Raw genomic sequence first — 23,044 nt, forward strand, 5'->3', positions numbered from 1 at the left:
CAAGAGCAGGCAGGCGGATACCTCCAGAGCGGCGGTCAGGAGCAAGGCGCAGTCTTATTTCAAATGACGGGAAGGAGGTTGTGGAGGGAACTTCCTGTGATACTCCTGGGTGACTCAGGGCTGTCGACATGCCCACCTGACATGCCCACCTGTGATGGCCATCCCCCGCGGAAATACCGGCATGCATCTCAGTACAAAGTCACCCACACACCAGAGTCATTCCAGACAGCCATGATGGAGGGCAGAAACTCTGACCGTGATGGCCGGGGTGGGGGGTGGCAGAGACTCTGTCAATGACGGCTACGGGCATAGGGGTGGAACTCTGACCATAATGGCCAGGGCACAAAGACTCTGACTGTGATGGCCGGGGCAGGGGGTGTGGGGGGGGGGGGGACTCTGACAGTGATGGCCAGGGCATGGTAGGGGGGGGGGACTCTGACAGTGATGGCCAGGGCATGGTAGGGGGGCGGAGATTCATCATTCAATAAAAACTAACCCGATTGCTCTAGCCTCCATGCATCTATCAGCACAAAAAATTTTACTCTCTGAAATAAATCCAGAGGTCTGATTAATTAACCCAGTTAATTAACTGGATCCTATTATCCTGAAGATGATTTGATCAAACTAAGCCTCGTAGCATCACTACTTAATATTATGTTGATGTAAACATGCTTAGTGTTCCAGTACTATGAGGCACAGATGACATATTAATACATTACTCATGTCACAGACACTTTCGTATTTAAATCTGTTTACCTATCCGGCATAGTGCAGTGACACTAATGTGACCCTAACTTGAGTCATGCCTCTTTCAGCTGCCCCCAAACTCCTTTAGGGGATAAGGATGTGGTACATGTCCCCCCCCCACGCTCCTTTAGGGGGTAGGATGGACATAATACATGCCCCTCCCATACTCCTCTAGGGGGTAGGATGGATGTAGTACTCACCCCCTTCCCTACACACTAGCTTAGGGAGTAGAGTGAACGAGTGGACATGGTACATCCCCCCACCCCCATACTACTTTAAGGTGTAGGATGTATTCATTACACACCTCAGGCATGCGGAGGAGGAGGGGGAGTTTGCATGCTGTGGCTGCCTGGTCGCAGAGCTGCGATTACACAGCGATGAGTCAGGGTGCATCCATGCCCCCCCCCCCCCATCCCCCCGATCCCCCACGCACACGTACCAGCCGGTGAGCTGAACACAGCACTGTGGGCACCTGGGTGGACTCAGGGTCCCTCGAACATGGATTGTGATGTATTTCTACCTTGTTAGGTGGGGGGCCATGGATGCACAGCAGAGAGTTAGGGTTAGGATTAGGACTGGGGGTGGCAAATTCCCTTCCACAAACCTTTATGATTCCAACAGGGAATACGGAATCTTGGAAAGCAGAGCCTGCAGGTGGTGATGGCAGAGTGTGTAATGGGCTCTAGCAAGGGTGATGCAGGGGGGTCAGTGACCTGCGGGGTGGCTGTTCGCGAAGGCAGCCTAACGACAAATGGCACATCCCCCCTCCACTCAGTGCTCCCCCGCATTATGGTGAATCACAGACATGAATATGCAACAAGCCCAGCTTGAGCGGGACAGCGGGGGGGCTGGGGGGTGGTTTTCCTCACTTGGAAGATTGTTTGTTTCTAAGGCGTACTCCAGTGGGCTGGAAGTCACGCTAGAGTGTGGAGCAGATGCTGGTGCGTTGATCTGCACTCCGATTCAGCGTGAGCAAAGCCCCACGGAGGAAGATGATGGAAGGTTGTCCTGATGTATGTCACACCTTCATCCCTACATCTATCTTTTAAATACAGACCATATTTCCCAGAATCCATCCTGCTCTGACACACTAACACAACTGTCAGCAGCACTTGCCCATGGGACAACTCTGAACTCTGAGGGCCCCCTAGGGTCAGGTGACCTCTTGCCGTGAATCGAGGCTCGGACGGGAACAAAATGCATTGACGTGGGAAGGATGCTGAAGAATGGAGATGTGAGTTCTCACACAGCAGATGTCGGCAGGGGCGAGGCGAGGTTTCAGATGGGGCTTGGAGCCTCTCCCGATCGGCAGGAAGACTGCTGCTTTCTGGGAATGGTGACGGCACTCGCTGGAGTCGGTAAACACGTCTGCTCTGGAGGCTGGTGCAGCGTTTGCTTACAGCCAGGTCACTTGGGCTTAGCTTGTTTTTTGAGCGTGGATTGCTGGGTAAACACTGTAAGGAGTACCCCTCCTCCTCTCCCCCAGCCTAACAGGAATTCCCAGTAATCCCATCTGAGTAGGGATAGAAAAAAAACAAGAGGCAGTGCCAGCCGGCCAGGTGCTGATGTCAGAGGGTGCGGCTCCTCCAGCCAGCAGCAGCACTCTACCAGCACCTGCCACGTGGCCCGATCTGGAACTCCAGCTGGTCTAGGGAACCAGGAGCTAAGGGCGCCTCGATGACCCTCAGAAACATATCCTGCCATCCAACCATAAACTGCAACTCATATGGCCCTCCATGCAGCACCCCCCCCCCAGGATTGCAGATATGCTTACCAAAGTGGCAGAGTGATCACACTTGACTGTTTGTCCAAAGGCTCCTGTGCTCTTCCCTCCATATTCACGCCTCTATGTTTGTATCCAATTCCGTGTTACAGGAACAGAAAAACCATATTTCCTCCTAAACCACGTTGCTCCAAATTTTTTTGTTTCTAGAAATACAAAAAAAAACAGCCAGTCAGCCTGCACCAACGCAGGAATCGTGTCATCAGTCAGATGGGGCTTTGGAGCTCGTTTATTAGCTATTGTCATGTCACTGTGACCCAGGATAAAGTCTCTGATCCATAGAGGTGCTTTGTAGGGCAGAGGTGTCCCCCTTTCCCTTTCTTTCAAGGTTGGAGGTGTTGGAGATTGTCAGACAACTTCATGCCAAAAAGTAGACTCACGTGAGACCAGGAGAAGGCCTGCTGTTAGAGCCCGTTGCTGAGAGGTGCTAAAAACCCAGGAAGGCACATGTACATGACCCAATGCATGGGCCCAAAGGCACTGGAGAGAGCAGCAGACAGATCCACACACAGGATCAGACACCCATAGAAATGCCACCAGCAATCAATGACCAATGGACTTAGGTGCGGAATTCTAAACCGGGAACAGACTGGACTCCCTGGCACTGCACAGCCCATTTTTGGAGCTTTGAACATGATGGGTTGTTCTTTTACCCCTTGAGTGATGGGATTGTTTATATGATGTGTGATTAGCTTGATGGGTAAAGTGCATCTCACACCATCAGAGTAATTTTCAGTCCAGGAGCTGACCCAGAGATGATCTTGCCCCATTTTCACGGGCTCTGTGTCGTCCGCCTCGGCCAATGGCAGACAGGAGACAGGCTTGGCTAGGATAATGGAGTTTTTACAGATTTAGTCCTCACCGCGTCCGGGATACTGGCTCACTCTCCGCGGCACAGAGGGCAGAGCAGCACCAGCAATACAAATGAGCAGCTTTGCTCTCGGAAAAAAGCCGTTAGTGAGATCAGCGAAAAAACCGAGATCTTCACTTCCTGCCAGACGCACATGGAGGGGGACAGGCTTACTAAATGGAGAGTTGGAATGATGTGTCATTCGCTGATGGTGTCACTGCACACAGCACAAACCCACCTGCCGATACCAGCCACCTGCTAAAATACATAAAGCAGAGCAAGCAGTACAGGATGAAGATTTGGAAATATTACGACTCAGATGGGGGGGGGGGGGGGGGGCGGGCAACTCTGACAAGGGCTCAGGAGCCAACGGTCTGAGCACGTTTATGACAGAGGAGAGCTGTGATGGCCGCTGGCCCTCATTCCCCCAGCCATGTTGGTACCTTACTGCTTTAAGAGCCATAGCCACTATACACAGATCAGAAAGCAGACATGTAAGCAGCGGTGTGGAAGCCTGCCTATTAACCATGGGCCTGAGATTAACTTCAAAGCCTGACAAATTGCTATGCAAAGCCAGGCCGCATTTTCAGAGGTTTACATTCCCGGGTGGGGAGGGAATCGGCGCTAACAGAGAAGAAACAAATATTTGCATTAGGTTCATATTATTTGGCCAGCAGGTGGGTCGTGGCTGTTTGTGTCCGGGTTCACCTGTATAAATGAGGGTTTCGCTGCGATCAAGATGTAGGGAGCCGCAAGGCCGAGCTGGGGAGGAGGGGTGGATGCTGATGGGGCAGAACATGGAATTATGCTGAAATGCAGGTTACTGGGGAGACTGAAGGCACCCCTACTCCGTAACAAAGCGGTTGATTGAGGATCTCTGAGCACATACACATTTCATATGTTCCTGTTATTTCTATGGGCATAACCCTAATCCTGACTATAACAATCCCAACCTCAACCCAGTTCTCTCAGCCATGAGTAACCAGTATTTTTTATTGCATTTACTGAATTTTATAAAATTGGGGATTATAAAAACGCCCCCATATTTTTTTATCACACTGAGAGGACATTTGGTTGCCACAACATGGTAAATATGAAGCTGCACACAAGCCTGCCCAAGTGGCCCTCCCACACCTAGGCTCATTCCTAATGTTACCATCTGGGTGACAGTTATGACAATGCTGCTGTAGATTACTTATTTTTGAACATATTTTAATATTTTAGCATATGGATCAGTCATATAGCACAATATGCCTGCGATTGGAAGGTCACTGGTTCAAAGCCCAGGGTCAGCAGAGTAATCTCACTGTTGGGTCTCCGTGCAAGGCATATAAAATATAAACAGCGTCTGATAAATGTAAATAAATATAAAACTGCATTAATCTGTCTAGCCCATTGTGTGCTTTGGCCTGAGGCCTGTCTTTCCAGTAGGTATGCGAGACGGATGGATGGTATTACTAGTATGAGTGTGTGTGTCACATTTTTAAAGTTGCATACATCAAGTAATAAACCGAACAAAACACATGCATGGGTTTATGCATTAAAAGTGCATTTTAATAAAAAAACAAAAAAAAACTTATCACAAGTCCAATCAAAGGGATCAGTCTCTTTCTGCTGTAGGATACGTTCAGATTGATGGGGAGGATCGAGAAACTAGTCAGCACTGCTTCCGCAGGAAAATCAAAACATCTTCCCCTTGAAACTTTATTTCCATTTGCATTTAACGTTATTCACAGATATACACAGTCAAACGCAGCCAAACTCAAAGTAAAACAAAACCCCAAACAGATTTAATTCGGCTTACAAATAAAGATACAAAAGCCAAAAATTAAATACTTTTTTTTAAAAAATATGATTAAAGAAAAACCCTTTACAATATGAAAATTAAATTTTTTTGCGCTAAACCATAGGCACATTTTAAACAGGCGATGTTGAGGACGGCCAGGGTCCACCCAGGTCACTCCGCTAGCAGCCCATAAAAAACTGCAGGGAAGAGCAGGGCCTCCATCGGTGGCATAGTCAGGGGCTGGCGCCAGGCGGTCAGTGCCCCCAATGGGCACTCATCAGCCGAAGACCCACCGAGACAGGAGTCTGTTGAGTTTACACACCCCCAAAAATAAAGGTGCCAGTCGTCCAACAAGGACCTCGTCAGCGACATGTTTCCGGCCCTGAATGCTGTGACAGTATTCAGTCTTTTTTTTTTTCTTTGGTATACACCGCTCTGCCATGCTACAAAACCAAAGCAGAACCACATATCCCTGCAGGAATCCTCATGATTATTAGGGGACATGATCAAGCCAGGGGTAGCCATTGCACAACAGAAGGACGGGAAGCCCAGGCTAGGGGGAGCGGGGGACATAAAAGTAAATGTACAAAATAAAATATAAAGATCTGGGAAACTTAAAAGCTAATAAGATTCGCTCCCAAAAACCTCGACGAGCGGCAGAGATGTGCATATGGGATGAGGGGGCCTGGCGGTTCGGAAGGAGGGGTGTAAAATTATGATTATTCTCGAGTTTCTCTCCCGTTCCAAGGAAGCGTCTCGTTTCATGAAGGATCCCATGCTGAGGAAGCCTCAGGTAAAGCTTCACGCGCCAGCAGGGACCAGCAGCCAGCGTGGTGCCCGGTGGGAATGTAAGAGTGCTGCCTGTCGGCATCATGTTGCCTGGCAGTTAAGGCTGGAGGACAAGCTGCCCCGCGAGTTGCACCTGGGCCTTGGAGCGGAGACTAAAGTGTCCGGGTGAAACATCCGGAACCAAACCCCTACCCCCGACCAGAAAGAAAAGGAAAGAACATCCCATCATCAACGATTGCATTATTGCTCCTTTTCCGTGCAGGATCCTGAAAAAAGCTTTGGGGGGGGGGGGGGGGGGGGGGTTGGGGGCGGTAGCCGCATCATGGGGTTAACAGTCATGCATTTTTGGAAGGGTCATTCGAATAGGATGCTATTACGTCTCAGCTGAAGACCAGGACACTCGCGCCTGTGAATAATGCCCCCCCCCACGGGCTGCTGTATTTTTAGGCTGGGCTGCTGTGTTCTCTGTGAGGGGGGAGGCAAGGTGACCTCCTTCCGTGATGATCGATTATTCAGCCCCGTGCATCTATTTTTTTATACGTCAAAGTGGCATACAAGTGTGGTGTTACTGCATTCCCATGTACTGAAGGCAAACTGAAGTATTAGCAGGCCAGCCGGCATCCCCCCTCAAACCCGCCGTGAACGGCAGTGCGTCCTCAGCCTGCCCCACACGGAATAGCCTCCTCATTCTCATGAGACTGCAGTCACTGGAAGACATTCAGGAGTCGAGGCTGCCGTTCCGATCCCCACTGTTTCCTGAATCCCAGCCTCTTTCAGATGAGGACACCCTCTCTCAGACTCACGGGGACACATCCAGTAGCTTGGTTGATTTATTCGGGTAGTTGATGGCCAGGCTAATAGCAGCGACATTCTTCAAGGCCTGATGGGAGAGAGAGACAGAGAGGGACAGAAAGTGAGGGGGCGGAGCTACCAGTACAGGCCTCGCCTCTCTCCAGGCATCCTCTTAGCGCAGTGCGGTCAGATGCAGGAGTTGAACCCCTCCACCCACGACTCCACCATGCATGGTGATGAGATAAAATTACAGGCGCATTAGTCCCAAATGCAGCCCACACATGGAAAAAAAATCATGGGGGGGGGGGGGGGGGGGGGTTACAGGGAGCCCGGCTTGTCAGAGTGCAGCGTGATTCATTGCAGAGTAAGAGACTCAGTCACATTACGACAGATCTGTACTGTAGCTGAAAGCACAAAGCTTCCAGAAGCTTCCATCTCTACTGAAGCAAAGTGCATGAACCACATGAGAGTAACCGAGCACTTTGTTAAAACATCAGGCCCAAGTGTCACCAGAATCTCCTCACTTCACTCTGTGCTGGGACCTTGAAGGCGGCACTGCAGCAGGCCAGGTCAAAAACAAACCCTCATCTCCATTTAAACAAACACAGAGATTCATCTGGAAAATGTTCATTTAGAGCATTTAATCCCAACTTTTTTTCCCCAAGAAGATAAGCTTCCTTGCTGAAGAACTGCAGCTACAATAAACAAGAATGGAAATTAAATTCATTCAAACAAATTGGTTCAAACTCAGCCTGTAATGGGGAAATGGATAGAAAACCAGCGGAGTCACGATATCATCACAAAGAAATAAAACAACAGGACGGGCTCCTCAGGTACGGCTCTGCGCGTGCGTCCCACCAGCTCAGCTCAGGGGGAAAGCAACAGTTCCCAGCATGCTCTGCTGCTCGCTGCCACTTTGCACGGGACCCTCACCTGTGCCGTGTGATTCAGAAGTTGCTCGCTGGTTGTCAAGGCCAGTAGGTACTCCTGGAGGACCCCCTGCTCCTGGAAGGCAGGAGGGGTAAGTCAGGCTTGCTTCTTGAACATTTACTGACAGCAAAGGACCAAAGACGAATTTGTCTGGGACTGCAGAGTCCCGCACCTTACAGCTGCCAGTGACAGTAGGGGAGAGAGACAGTGCACAGAGGGGCAAAGAAATAGGACAAGCAGAGTTACCAGGACCATTCTGGAAGTGGGACTGGGCACAGAGAAGCCAGTGAGAGAGAAGCACAGCGACAGCGTGAAATTAGCCTATGGGGATTAAACACTGGGATGACATGGCTAACAGGGTGCAGCTAGTCCATAGCCAAGCTGCTGTTTTCATTCAACAAGTGTGAAGCCAAAGTAATCTAACAAGAGAAGTCATACAAATGCATGAAAAATACTGAAGTATACCCTTTTCAATAACGTCAAAAAAATTGTAGACAGTATACGATGAAAAAAAAAATTAACGGCCAGCTATCGGTTTTGGCAGAGCAGGGCAGGAACAAGTACACCTCAGTGATTCGCTGTTTCAAAATGGCTCCACCTCCAGTTTTGTTTTTAGTCAATTTACAACAAAAAACAGCCATCATTACACATGACATAGTCCTGCAGGCAGTTCAAAGAGTAACAGTCAAGCTGACTGCTCTGAAATTTCACACTAGAAGTGAGAAACCACATCCGGTGCTGAACTATCACTGGGAAAGTCTGCTGCACAGAGAGTGGAAAAAAAAAAGAGAAAAAAAAAAAAAAAAAACTCAAAATGGTTCGCGACGAGGACACGTGCCATGCAGCCGCCCTAGCACACCAGACCCCCAAGATGGTCCGGAGTGGCATCTGGCTCAGCACACTGCCACAAAACAGTACAAAAAGATGCAACTCCTCAGCAAAAACCGACATCAAATAAGACGAGGCCACCGCATCATGAATACAAGGTTGACAAAAGCATAAAACTGAAACTAAGCTGATTTGCCAACGGGTTAGAGTTTTCACTATGGGGTTATATTTTCACCAGCAAGCTCCATCAAGCTGTGCATGGGGGAAGGGGCAATGCGATGCTAGTGTCCGATAGGTGAGTACACACAAATAACCCAAAGCACATTTATGCGGTTTTCAGGCAACTTGTCAGAGTGATTCACAAGATGGATGGGGATCTCTGAAATGCAGTTCAATAAAAACTTTAACAATGACAGCACTGTATAATCAGAAAGGACTCAGAGAGGTGTCGTACCCACTTCCGATGCACTAGCCCCCGTCACTCATTGATCCTGCTGAATCATACTGGCATCTAAGATGCCTCTGACTGTAGACATGCCTGTCCTCGGTGTTACAAAAGAAAAAAAAATTAAATGCAGGCGTGGAGCCAGTTCCTTCGACAGCAGCAGTTGTCACCCAGCGGAGGATGCATACTGCCCCCTGCTGCTCACTGTGGGGCCATATTCACACCACGCAAACTAACAGAACCCACATATCTGTCAGCTTCACTAAACCTGAGCTGCAAATCAGTTTCTGCAGTGTCTCAGTATATAATAGAAGAATCGCACAGGTAGCGTGGCGAGTGGGTGGTGTCATGGAATTCAGCAGGACCGAAGTGGATGGAATCTACTTCAACCCCTCTTGCATGAGCAAACACACAAAACAAGCCTTCCCCTCTTCATTCATTAAAAAGGTGCACCGTGTGGGGGAGTGTGGCCTGTTGCTTGCATCCTGAAATACTGATGAGCCTACTTACAGATGGGTAGCTCCAAGACCCAAGGAACAGAAAGAACAGGTGGGGCTAGGGATCCAACCGCAGTCAGTGTAAAAACGTTGACAAGACGCCGACGCTAGCAAGGCTGCATTCTGAAAATGTAAACAGCCCTGTACCATCCCGAAACCCTTCAAATGCATTAGATATGCAAATGAGCCACACATCAGGCTGCAGACTTTGCAATAAGACAAAAGGACATGTGAAATACTGCAGTTTAAAGTTCAGAGAAAATGGACACTTGGGCAGAAGAAAAAAATCCTTCAATAGCATCTGTTCATTTTTCATCTTGTGGGTTCACCACTAAGAATGACCAGGGTCAGTGCAGTGCCATTTCAGGGGCAAGCAAGGAAGCAGAGCTCAGAACTGGGGATGAGTCTCTCCCACTCAGGAGTTCCCCCATGACAAAAGATGAGGGAATACTCATAAGTCCCAGGCTGACACAGCTGGAGTTTGTCCCCCAGTGAATGAGAGGGTGGCTTCTATGCGGCAGAGTTTGCAGAGTGGAAAAAAACTACCGTTTGTGTTTATGCACCAAACGGCAGCTTGAGGAAGCCTTTTTGGAAAAAATAGGTGAGGAACTCAAATGTAAACATCTTACATGATCTTATGGGAAGACTCATATGCAGATACTTGGAGAGGTGTGATCGAGAATCACAGCCTCTGGGACAAATTGAATTGATGCGGAATTGTTATTGGGCTTCTGTAAAAGTCATAGAATGTCCATAATGAACATAATGTTCAAACACTAGGACACGCACAAGTCCACTGCGAAATTGACATAGCCTAGGATGCTCTAACATTGATTTTGTAGTTGTGTCATTTCTACTTGGTGCCCAAAGTGAGGAGAGGGGCAAATTTATCAACTGATTGCTACTTATGGGCGAGTTGGATTCAGCTTATGAGAAGGAGGCTAGATGGCCAGGAAGACCCAGGGTCTGCTAGGAATGTACGGCTAAAGCTGAATTCAACTTATCACTCTTGAAAACTGGTGTACTGAAGTGGCTGTAATGAGATACACCCTGAAATCATTGAGTCTCTGTGACGGCAACAACTTACACACCCAAAGGTAGACACAAATAGTGATGGAAGACTGCAGGGCAATGGTTTCAAGGGGGTCTTCTGATTTAGGTGTTAGGTAGCAGGCTAAAAGAGCTGCAGAAAAGGAAGTCACAGAGGCGAAAGCTCTGACATGAGAGGAGGCTAAAGGGCTATGGGAAGTGATTTTCTGGCAGCCCCAAAGATGTTTCGGCCGACTGCTGAATGTCTCAAGAAGGGGAGTTGGAACACTGCTCAGGAAATGTATAGCATGAGTACAGAACTGCAAAGGACTCTAGGAATATTGTCAAGTAGGGGAAAGAACACGTTGAAGAATTCTTTAACCCAGTGGATATGGCCTTTGTTGGAAGCTCCTGGTGAATCAGAGTCTATCACTGCAGCTGAGTCACTATGGTGGTCAGAGGTCTTCATGGTGGAAAGGCTGCAGTGGTAAATAAAATCAGCCATGAAATGTTGAAAGCACTGGATGTGTTATTGGGAGGCAGGTAGAGCATTTCTGGATTCACAAACAGGGGTCCCTACTATTAAAAAAATGGGATGAGAGGGTGACCGGCAGCTATAGGGGGATTATAATCATCAGGAGGGACTGCTGAACCAAAATTAAAATGAGAAAAAAAAATGTAGATTCTAGTCTGGTGGTTAAACAGAGAATCAACTTTCTTGCTCAGTTGGGGGTTCATGGGAATGTGCCAACACAGTAGGCATATGGTCGTGTTCCCTGCCACATTCTGCAGAAGGGGCTGCAGGAATACAAGCTACCAGGCTGCTATTATGTGTTATTCTGTCCTGGTACGAATGCAGTAAGGATTGTGTCTACATTCTTGGCACAAGTTGTTGTTTACAGAGGGTGTTGGCCTCGCCAAGGGACAGTCTATTCTCCAATCCCGTTTGTCATCTTCATCGACATGATATCAAGGTGCTGCAGTAACTGGAAGTACATCTGGTACAGAGGGCCAGACATGACATTCCTGCTAACTGCAAATGGTGTTCTCTTGGCTTCATTTGACCAGGACCTGTGGCCACTGGATCGATGAATGTGAAATGACAGGGATACAAATCATCCTCCCTGAAGTCAAGGCCATTGTGCTCTCCCATAAAAAGAGAGGACTGCTCCTTTAAAGCGGGGGAGAAGAATCTGTCCTTAGTGAAGGATGCCAGCTGGTTGGCACCCAAGAGAACTAATGGCACTGCAAAGAGGTCCCGTTGATGACCTGGGACACACTAGAAGAATTAAATGTCCTGGCTGGATAAGGAACATCTGGGGATCCCCAAGAATGGAGGGACCATTCTTACAATGATTTAGTGCTGACCTTTGTGAGGTGGAGGAGAGGGGAACTCAGATTTAAAAAGGGGGAGGGTAATACCTTAGTGATCTTAGTGCACCAGAATACCTTAGTGATCTGCTGACCACATACAACCCTCCACGCTTGCTTCGCTCTCAAGCCATGGGATATCTGTTAGTGCCTAGGGTAGAAAGAGCTACGGCAGGCTGCAGAGCTTTCTCCTACAGAGCTCCTCAGCTGTGGAATGGTCTTCCACCGGATGTGCAGGTTTCAGGTTCACTCTCAATATTCAAGTCCAGACTAAAAACACACCTGTTTAGTTTAGCGTATAGGGACACTAGTTCTAGCCCTAGCTAACTCTTCACTCCCAGTCAGACCTGTAGTGTGAGGTGTAGAGCTGGGTGGGGATCGGTGCCATTGGCTTTGGATAAACTGGACTGTCAGTGCTGTCACTCTAGCTTCGCAATCTCTTGTGGAACTGGAGTGCTGACATTTCAGGGACTCCCCATGCCTGCATTCCCACTTGCCTCTCCCTCCTACTGATGCTGCCATAGCCATATCTGCCGGAGCTTGCACATTGCACTTCATATTGCACTCACCTAGCTTTTAGCACTGCCAATAGCCTCCTCTACTTTGCCTAATTGTACATTTTATTTCCCCTACTCCTCCTGGGGGGTGATGCCTGGAGACCTCAATCTATCAAGCTATCCAGCACACCCGGCCACATGTGACGTCGCCACCACCAGTGACGTCCCTGCATCCAGCTCGCCGTTCTGATCTTTCATGTATGACCCGCTGCCTTACCTCTGGTTGCCTGGCGACTGGAAGAAGACTCGGCATCGGCACTGGCTTGTCATCTTCCTTGCTCTCCAGTTATTTCCCAAATCTTATGATTGGGACAATGTGACTTGGCCCATCTCTGGCACTTAACCATCTCTCTATTTGACTATCCCTGCCGGCCCCTGGAGGATGGGCTCCCCCTTTGAGTCTGGTCCCTCCCAAGGTTTCTCCCTTCTAGGGAGTTTCCTTGCCACTGTCGCCTATGGCTTACTCACTGGGGGCTTTGGGTGAGGATGCTGTAAAGCGCTTTGAGACAATGTAATGTTGTGATAATGCGCTATATAAAAATAAATTTGTTTGTTGTTTGTTTGTTTGTAATAAGTTGGTAGATGTTTGCCACTTTACAGCTGTTCATGTTTTATATAGAAAGGGCTCAGCTCTGCTGTTAGCCTTAACAGATGAACACTATGAAGTAATTTGCAGTCATCAGGCCCCTGCTGATGATGCTTAACAACCTTTTTAAAAACATACCTTGTCTGAGGCTGGAAAACACAGCAAGAGCTAATTATCTGAACCAGAATCTCTCTTGCAGGAACAACATGGCCAAGTGGCACCCGGACCCCCAATCGTTGTCCTTCTAAGACCTGAATGGGGCTCAAGAAAGCAGCATCCTGCAGTCTACTGAGAACTGAGGTAGCCGTAGCCCCAGCCCCCCCCTGCCACCCCCCACTGTGTCCTACTCACCATGGCCCGGGCCTCAGCCACAAAGAAGAGCTCTGTGAGGGCTCGGTGCAGCGGCAGCAGCACGGTGACATTGGTAGGGTCCTGGCCCAGGCCAGTCTCCATGGTGCAGAACAGGCGCCACAGGGGTCGGAGGAGGGTGAGCTCGAGGCCCCTGGCAAGAACACGGTACAGGTAGCGGTCAGTCAGATTCTGAGTTCACAGTCCAATTCAAAAACAAACAGGTTGCTAGACCTCAGAGGCAATGAAAACCTCTCCCCAAATGCCATGAATGTAAAGGGTTAGGCGTGTCGGATACATCCTTCACAATAATACTATGGAAGGTGGCCATCTTGCATACTGACAGTCTGCTCCTTTCCAATTCACAGTGGCCAAATAGGAACAGAGCACAGAATAAGAAGCCTAGTTAACACTAACTCAGCTTCTGGATTCATCTTTTATGAGAACCGGACCTAGCGGGTCTAAGGCCCTTAACCCCGGTTGCTCTCCAGCGACTATTTGACCCTGCTTTCTCAAACCTGTATATCATTTTGGATAAAAGCTTCTGCTAAATAACTTAAATGTAAATATAATGTAGTGGGTCCGGCTGGCTGAATACACCCGACGGCAAAAGCTACTACTGTAAAAATGGGTTTTCAAAATTTCCACAGATCGATGTGAATTTACATATAAATGGGAAAAAAAATTATAGTTATATTATAGTTATGACTCTGAAGACCATCCGGTGGTACAGACGTCCCATCAGAGACCCAGTTAAGACCCCCTGCATGTGACAGCAGAGCATTTCGTAAAGTAAGATGCAGGAGTTACACGGAGGTGCCTCACCGCTGGGAAGGGCAATGCAGCATGCGCAGCAGCAGGTGGATGGCCTTCAGACGCTGGCTCCCCGTCTGCCTGCAGGCCACGCCTACCTGCCACTCCCAGATGTCGGTCAAGGGCAGGTGGCTATAGACCTGTTCATCAGCTAATATCTGCTTCAGAATCTCGAAACCTGTGAATGGCATACAACCTTAACTGATCCAAGAGCCCAGTTTCCAATTCCAGTTTGCCCATCCTTACTGATCCCCGTTTGAGACTTAAGATGGTAAAGATTTTATTCCTTTTCCTGGGAACAACGGATTTCGAATTTGAGAAGGAAAAAGCTTATCATTTGGCACATGGCAGCATAACCTGTAGCTTCTATTAAAACAGCCAAGACATCATTAACGATTTTAGCTTTAGCAGCATGCAAAGAGATTAAAGCTCATGGCAGGTCTGAAGCGGCTTCAGAAGCAGCTGCTAAGAGCAAACATTAGCAACTGGCTTTCAGTCTAGAGAAAAGTACCATGAAGAAAAGTGGGTGAATGAAATCAGTGGCATGAAGCAAAATTATAGAAAACCTTAAAATGTCCAAGAAAAGGAGCAGCGAAATCCTGTTTGCATATTGAGTATTACAGAGCTGAAATACCGTCTCAAAGCCTACAGCACAAACGACATGAAACACCATAATATACCTGTCTGAAATCTGCCTCGATGGCCTCCGGTGACGGTGAACTTGTATCCCCACTCGGTGTTGCTCATGTCAGATATGAACCTATAGTAGAGTGTGTCACCTGTGGGAACAGCAGAAACAGACAAGCCGTTTATTTTATCCTCAGCAAGTCACAGAAATCTGCTCAGGACTCGTCCACACAACCTTAAAAAACACCAACATTTGTGAGGGATTCCGTAATCAAGTTAAGGAAACGAATGGGCACTTTGCACATAAAACAGCGATGTCATATCCACAAGAGTGAAACACGTCTCATTTGCTTCCTCTTTGAGGAACTACAAGTACACAAAAGGATAAACTTGTGTTTCAGAAGCTAGAAAAACGATACCACAAACACTGTTGTTTCCCAAGTGCTCAGCGTCTTCAAAATATAATCGAGTTAAGTTTCCACACATGCCTATGGCCAATTCTGGAAATCCAATTAAGCGCAGCATGTTTTTGGACTGTGGAGGGAAACCGGAGTGGCCGGCAGAAGCCGCACGACAACACGGAAACAGACTCTACACATATGGAACCCTGGCAGAGACTTGGACCCAGGTCCCAAGAAGTGTGAGGTGACAGTGCTATCCACCACACCCTCAGGTCCCAGAGGTGTGAGGCAACACCACTAACCACCACACCCACGTGCAGCATCACTCAAACAAATATATACATAAACAAAACTAGCAATAAAAAATTTAAAGAGGAAGAATTTTGTTCTCAACATCATTATGCTAACATTTAATATATTTTACAATATATTTATTTATTAAGGCACATTTCATATTTCTTTACTGCAACATTTTACAATGTAATCATTTGTGCAGAAATTTATTTAAAATAGTTTGAATATTCACTCCATACAAATGGGCTCATCTTGTGAACACAGTAAACACGACCACATTTGAACGCATCATGAAATACATGCAACAACCAAGGCAATGAGGCCAAATGGGACGTGGCCATATTTTGCACATGCAACACAAATCTGAACATTGAAAAGCTTGAAATGGAACCTTTTAGAACAGTTGAACTCAAACTCACGAAATTACCAGTACTCCCCAACTTTTACACTATGAGGTTTGTCATGCTTCTTCATGAATCTGAAGCAAAAAGCCTGTATAGCAACCACTCCTGTTGCCATAATTCTGTCTGATACAAACGTAGATTAACGCAATATGTACTTAAGCACATACAGAACATATTAAGTTAGATATTCTCAGCTAAAATGACTAGGGATGTTCATAGACACCTCATTGGCACATGCATACACTATCTCAGTCCGGGAGTAATGTTTATTAGCATATGCTATAGCCAACTCCGACCAGAAAGTTGAAAGAATAAAGACTCCCCTTCGTATCTGTGGATGCTAGACAAGGCATGTATCTTAAAGCCATTCTCTAATTTACTTATTGGTGCTTTGGAGAAGGATTTACAAAGGCAACGTTGATCATAAATTTGGGCAGATCCTGTAAACAGCATGTATAAACCAATGCTATTTTTCACTGACCGATAACGAGCCAACTGCATTTTCATGAACGTAGAAGCTGATGTGCAAAGAACATGTAGACTGGACATGTGGGCAAGGGGGCGAGAGAGGGAGGGAGAAGCAGGACGTTCGTTACTTATGTGTTGTTTATGGGACACCTACAGCCACTAACCATGTGTATTATTTTTTGTGCTACCTGTTGCCATCATGATCATATAAACAGCATGTATAAACCAATGCTATTTTTCACCGACCGATAACGAGCCAACTGCATTTTCATGAACGTAGAAGCTGATGTGCAAAGAGCCCATTAAAATACTAGCATTTAAAGGTACCCTTATGGGAAGTACTATGACAGCAGAGAAAGGGTGACCTATCTAAGGAGGACAGACAATTTGCCAGTTCTGCGAGCTCACCCGGGATCTCGAAGTCAGTCCACTTTTGAGGCGAGCCGCTGAAGTTGTGGAGATCTTGCACAAAGTCAGAACTGCTAGCCATCAGCAGCTCGTCACAGCCTTCCTCTGTGTGGCAACGCGAATCGAACTTGATGCACAGATATATGGCGCCAGGGATGTGGACTCTGTCCTGGTTTTGGAAAAAGAGGTCTTACCCAACACATCATCATGGAGGAGCAGACTGCAGGGTAGCCTAGCTATCCGTCTCTGCTTCAGCCCGGCCCTGCGTACCTCAAAGTTGGTGTCGTTGTCGTAGGGGTGCTTGGACTCCCGCACCTGCACCGCCATCCCTGGCTCCTCCATGAACTGGCAGGCGGTGAGGGACAGGCTGCCCAACATGTCCTCGCTGCAGCCCTTCACAACATTCTGCAGGATCTGGGGACAGAGGGCTAGATTGACAGAGTGTCTCATACCCCCTTTCCAAAAGCTAGACCGACCCAAGTCACACACACACACACACACACACACACACACACACACACACACACACACACACACACACACACACACACACACACACACACACACACACACACACACACACACACACACACACACACACACACACACACACAAAGCTAGATCGATCCTCCCAGTCCACATAAACACACACACACCAAACCTGCATCCCTCTCTCCCAAACACGCCGTCTGCTGAGCCCCACCTTCTCCCATAGCTGCTTCTCCTCCAACTGCATAAGCATGTCCAAGATGTAGACCATGTGGGAGGCGCCACTGAGCTGCAGTACATCTTCGCTGACAGGCACACCAGCGGGCCATTCCGACAGCAGCAGGCCTAGCGTATGCCGGGCGTACAGGATGGCCACGGCCTCGTTCACCTTGAAGAGGAACTGGCGCACGGCCCGGTTGCTGCGTGCATCCAACTCCTTGCGCAGCAGTGCTGAGCTCTTGGTGCGCCGCTGCTTGGCGTAGCTCCGCTGCAGCTCGCCTTCCGTGTTGGTGATGAGCTTCTGCGTCACCAGGTTGGTCTCCTCCGTGGCTCTCTCGCAGCGGCCTGGTTTAGACTGGACATGCGGGCAAGGGGGCGAGAGAGGGAGGGAGAAGCAGGACGTTAGTTACTTATGTGTTGTTTATGGGACACCTACAGCCACTAACCATGCGTATTATTTTTTGTGCTACCTGTTGCCATCATCATCACCATTATCCCTACCACTATGGTCACTATCATCACCATCCTGGGCACAACCACCACTATCATGGTTGCCATTATCGTCACCACCACCACCACCACCACCACCACCACAGTCACCACCAGCATTACATTCACCATTACTTAACATCCCATCATCATCGTCATGGTCACCAACCGTCATGTCATTCTGTTTTCAATACTGAGATGGACATTTCAACCTTTCATAAATCTGAGCAGACCTGGGAAAATACCCAGAGTAGGTCCCTTCCTGGGACTGGATCCAGCAGGCCTCCCCCCATGAACACTACTCCTGTTGCCATGCTGCTTGTGTAACCCCATGTGAGACACGCTAATGGGGAAGCCGGGGTCTGTGAGAGACACGTACCACACACGGCACGACGATCATATCTGTGTCCACTGCCTTGGCACTGCGCTCCTCCGTCCGTGGGCGCTTGGACGGCTGCCACTTCTGCGCCAGCGCACAGATGGTCTCATCCGTCTTTATCACGTCACCGTCGAACCTGGGGGAAGGGATCTCTTTAGTTAGAGGGGGTGGGGTGGCAAACTAAGAAGGCACAGTTGCCAATCACATGGTAATCTTGCGTTCAAGGATTAGACATGGTAGACATGACTTGCACAGTTCATTTTCCCACCTACCTCTTCTGAACCTCCAAGAAGAAGGAGTCTGTTCTTTTCATTTGCAGCTCATACATGGCACGCAAGATATGCAGCGGGGCATTAAAAGCATCATGCGTAATCTGTCACAAAATAAAAGCAGAACAATGGAAACACTCCTTAGGACTCAGACAGCATCCCCCAGCTAGTTACAGGTGACCCGGAAGGATCCAAGCCCAGGGAGGCCAGCTCAATGACAGGTCGCACCTGGAAGCAGATCTTGGTCTCCTCATCGAGGCCCTCAAGTGGGTCGGGCTTGTTGGGGTCTGGGTCGTCGGCACAGCAGCTGGAATGATCCGAGTCATGCTCTTTTTCTGGCTTGCGATCATAAGGCTCCGAATCGGTGACCTCAGCCATGCAGCTGATCTCCTTCTTGGAGGAGTACAGCATGATGGAGAGGATCTCTAGGTCTCGCAGGAGCCACATTTTGCTGAAGCCGGTGCCTTTGCTGCACTTCCTGACCAGCAGCTGGACCAGGCCTGACTGCTGGATAGCAGCCTGGCCCATCTCCACGCCATGTCTCTGCAGGGGCAGAAAAGCCTTCCAGACTCATGCACTGATAAACACTCCCATCTATCCTCCTTAGCCTACTACTGAGTCACTGTGATCCCGGAGATACCCATGTGAACGCGTCGAGCCATCAAAATACAGATAACCTCAACAGAGGAAAATATAGACCAACCTGACTTAAATTCTTGCCGTGATTAACCAACTTGCAAAAGAGAATTTGGAACATTACCACTATGGTTGACATGCCACAGAGAGACCATCAACCAAACACCAACCACAAATTAGGTGACGGAGGGGAGGGGTGCACGCTGGAGGTAAAATCTGTGAATGGGTAGGAGGCCAGTAGGTGGTTGATCATGAAAAAGAGGTATGACTTGAATATATATTGTTTATAGGTTCTTTTCAGAAATTAACCAACTCATTCCCCAAACCCTCAGCACTCTGATCTGGTGGAATACTGGCTGGGAACTTGTGGTCTAAATGGTGCAAAATGTGGAAGAAAATGCAGAGCTGACCTTCAGGCTGGTGTAAAGCCCCTTGAGGCCCAGGGACAGCACCCAGGTGGCCTCCACAGCATCCGGAGCGCTGCCTTCCAATTCGTTCTGCAGGAGCTGACTGCAAATGGCCGTGAAGTGCTCCAAGTAACGGGCGAGGGGGACAGGCCCCACAGGAGCGCTCTGACTATCAGGGGGCTGGACCAGCTGGTAGTCCTTCACTGAGGGGGGACAGGGACATGTGTGAGGGCCAGGAGAGGGGCAACACATCCCCTACCCCCAGCCAAGCGAGACTCACCAGTCCTCCTCTTGCGGGTCCTAACGTCCACCACAGCGGCGCGGTTCTTTTCGGTGAAGTGCTTCAGCAGGATGACGGCATGCTGCTCGTTGGCGTTGTCCATGAAGGTGGAGTGGGAGCCCATGCACAGCACCTGGAGGGACAGCAGTGTGTTGGAGAAGATCTTGGTGGAAGCCCAAGGACACAAGAATAAACACGCTCCAAAAAATGATGGCCAGATAAGGAGAAGAGGCACCTCCGGGAATCCCACCAGCACCAGCAGGGTGAACAAGTTCGAGCGTTTCAGCTGGATGGGAAGCTGCTGCATGCAGTGGTCAGTGAGTACTGCGATGACACTGCTCCACTGGGGGGAGCTGTTCAGGTCCCGCAGGATGTCCGCCACCAAGCACGCCCAGTCTAAGCCAATGCGGCTGCAACAGGGATGAGGAGAGACTCTCAGCCTCAGTCCTTGAGAGGCTCCCAACATAAAGACAGAAAAGAAGGGAGGACTACCTGTCTAAGCACACGGCACCCAGGCTAAAGAGCAGCTGCGTGGTCCTCCAGCCTGGCGGGTCAGGGGCTCCATCCCCCGGGGTCAGCAGTGCCTGCCTGTCCGCCAGGGCCTCCGCAACAGCAGTGTCAGCAGCCGCCGGTGAGAGGCGCAACAGCAGCTGACCCAGGAGGCCGAGCGTCAGATGGTATGTCTCATTCAGGCAGCCGGCGTTGGAGATGACGACGCGGAAGAGCAGGGGGAGGATGGAACTGAGGCTCTGCAGAGGGAGGGTACAGCCCGGGGACTGGGGGAGGAATGGGGGGCAGAAATGGTTAGTTAAACCTTCCCCATTTACCCAAAGGAGGAACTTTACTCTGGACCACAGAGATGGTGATGGGGCTTAGTTGGGGAGCGGCATCTCACTGGCTTGCCAGGGGGCAGCATGGCCGCCAGCAGGCCCAGGATCCTCTCACGGGAGCACTCGGCAAACACATGTTCTTGGAGGGGCTGCTTGGCGGCCCGCTCATCCAGCGGAGTCACGGGGGGGAGCACGTCGAGATTTGCATCTGTGCCGGCCCCAGTAGCTGGAGAGGCAGACAGGGATATAGCTCAGGCCAGGCCTGACATCGAAAAGTCCTGGCACAAAGAACCGCTGCACCGCTGAATGAAGAGCGTGGGTACCTTCACCAGGAGTCAGGATGCCATCAGAGGACGTCTGGCTGAGGCCACTGATGTCATGCTGCTGTCCCTCCTTATCTCCTGTGGGAACCCCCGAGACCAGCGGGAGATGGGATGCTGGTTGCCCATCAATGGGCCCACCTTTGTGCTGCAGGGAGGGGCGGCATGTTAAACAATTACCAAAAAAAGTTTCATTCCTGATCATGACCAGGTCATATAAAGGATAAACTACACATTAGGACACATGTTGTCAGAAAGATGGAGAACATTCTTAAGCACTACCTGCCATCATCATTCAGACAGCCCAGCCAGCCTGCTGCGCGCTTCGCTCTTAATTATTCCAGAAACCTCCGGCTAGCACATTGGCACATATTCGGCGTCTATTTATAGAGACCCCCATGCCGAGGCACAGATTGGCCTACGTCATCTAATGGAGGGCGGAGGACGCTGCAGCTGGTCACCTTGTCCCTAGGGGGTGGCGGTGAGCAGACTGTGGCGGTGCCACCTTGTAGGGAGTCCTGGCCAGACTCCGGCTCACTCTCTGAGGCCGACTCGCCCGACGACAGCAGGGACATGAGTGCAGAGGTCCGCAGACCTGTGGGGGGGGGGGGGGGGGGGGGGGGTCACAGATTTTCACTGAAATTCCATCCTTAGAATGAATTCTGCTGTGTTACATGGTCAAGGCAGCCAAGGTTGCCACGGTGAAGTGTTTCTTTCAGCATGAGATGTGACCAGCCTACCAGTTACGGAAATGACTGACCTCTGCCCTTTTGACCCTTGAGCAGACAATCAGCAATGAGCTCCGAGCAGCGGGCCTGCAGGCTGGCGGCAGTGCTCAGGGCTCCGACCACCAGGGCCTCACCCTCCAGCTCACGCTCACTTGTCAAGTCAGAGGCATAGAGGGCTAATGCACAAAACAGCAGCCAGGCGTAGTTGTGGATGTAGGGCTGGATGAGACGATGACGGTCGCTGATCCGGATGGTCACCATTGGGTACACTGTGATGCGGTGCGTTGGCAGGTGGCTGGGGGAGACGCAGGGGTAAAACAGGCAAGTTCCCAGACGTTCTGAAGACGACACGGCAGAGCCCCGCCCTGCTCACCTATCCGGGTAGCGCTTAGAGTTGTAGCAGCCGAAGCACAGATCGAAGTCCTCGCACACGTTGCAGTTGATCCTGCTGCCCACAATCAGCCCTTGGCAGTGGTCGCAGGCGTACTCCATGTTCACCATCTCATGGTCGTCCTCGTGGCCCTCGGGCTTGGCCCCGCCTAACAGCAAACAGCAACAGTTCAAAAAAGTCTCCCTAAGCCAGACCATGACTGTGCAGTTCTATGTTACCAAACGTCAAGGTTTCACCAGTGCCGAAGGCTTAGCAAGACGTCAAAGCCTTTGAGGCATCCCAGGAGATACATCACGATGGTCTGGAGAAGGAAGCTAGCCAACAGACCACCAAACCACCGGAGATTTACCCAGGATTCTCGGGGGCTTCAGGAACCCCATACCATGGGGGGTGGGGAGGTGGGGCTTACTGAGGAAGCAGGTCTTGCAGAGGTCCATGTCAGTACACTGCAGGCAGCGGTAGCGGTGCCAGGGTGCGATGCGCTCGCAGCCATCGCAAGAGATCTCCACATTTAGCAGGTCACAGTACCGTGCGATGAACATGTGCATCTACGGAAAAATCAGCGGACAGCCTGGTCAAGTAGCTGGAGGCAGACGGCAAACGGCACGGGGTCTGAGCGTGGCTACTGCTTCTATTTGTCCGGCTTGGTGGATCTCCCTTGTAAACAGGACGGACTGGAAGCTGACAGTATAAACATTAGTATGGCTGATAGGTGCTCACAGGTCAAACATCAAATTGGTTGAAGGTGTGTCTCATTATAGGGTTAAGCTCCATTTGAAGACTCACATGTACGGAAGAGTAAATATTTAATTTCAAGCAAAGGCTGACACAGACCCGGCAGGTGCATTCATAGG

General features: G+C 49.6%; 1 protein-coding gene across 1 annotated transcript in view; it reads right to left on the reverse strand.

Moving 5' to 3' along the window:
• Positions 1-4,908: 4,908 nt before the first annotated feature.
• zzef1 (zinc finger, ZZ-type with EF hand domain 1) overlaps positions 4,909-23,044 on the reverse strand; it is a 34,827-nt gene continuing 16,691 nt past the window's right edge. Inside the window, exons 34-54 of the mRNA XM_049018113.1 lie at positions 22,600-22,738; positions 22,173-22,338; positions 21,832-22,094; positions 21,533-21,666; positions 21,075-21,219; positions 20,817-20,977; positions 20,414-20,697; positions 20,157-20,331; positions 19,922-20,054; positions 19,645-19,844; positions 18,827-19,141; positions 18,602-18,702; positions 18,330-18,465; positions 17,457-17,816; positions 17,024-17,167; positions 16,754-16,922; positions 14,832-14,930; positions 14,164-14,329; positions 13,342-13,492; positions 7,681-7,752; positions 4,909-6,835 (exon numbers count right to left, since the gene is read on the reverse strand). Of these exons, the coding sequence (XP_048874070.1) occupies positions 6,755-6,835; positions 7,681-7,752; positions 13,342-13,492; positions 14,164-14,329; positions 14,832-14,930; positions 16,754-16,922; positions 17,024-17,167; positions 17,457-17,816; positions 18,330-18,465; positions 18,602-18,702; positions 18,827-19,141; positions 19,645-19,844; positions 19,922-20,054; positions 20,157-20,331; positions 20,414-20,697; positions 20,817-20,977; positions 21,075-21,219; positions 21,533-21,666; positions 21,832-22,094; positions 22,173-22,338; positions 22,600-22,738 (3,594 nt within the window). The 3' untranslated portion in view covers positions 4,909-6,754. The remainder of the gene's footprint in view (positions 6,836-7,680; positions 7,753-13,341; positions 13,493-14,163; positions 14,330-14,831; positions 14,931-16,753; positions 16,923-17,023; positions 17,168-17,456; positions 17,817-18,329; positions 18,466-18,601; positions 18,703-18,826; positions 19,142-19,644; positions 19,845-19,921; positions 20,055-20,156; positions 20,332-20,413; positions 20,698-20,816; positions 20,978-21,074; positions 21,220-21,532; positions 21,667-21,831; positions 22,095-22,172; positions 22,339-22,599; positions 22,739-23,044) is intronic.

The sequence above is a fragment of the Brienomyrus brachyistius genome, chromosome 6 (genome assembly GCF_023856365.1).
Source record: "Brienomyrus brachyistius isolate T26 chromosome 6, BBRACH_0.4, whole genome shotgun sequence".
Classification (NCBI taxonomy): Eukaryota; Metazoa; Chordata; class Actinopteri; order Osteoglossiformes; family Mormyridae; genus Brienomyrus; species Brienomyrus brachyistius.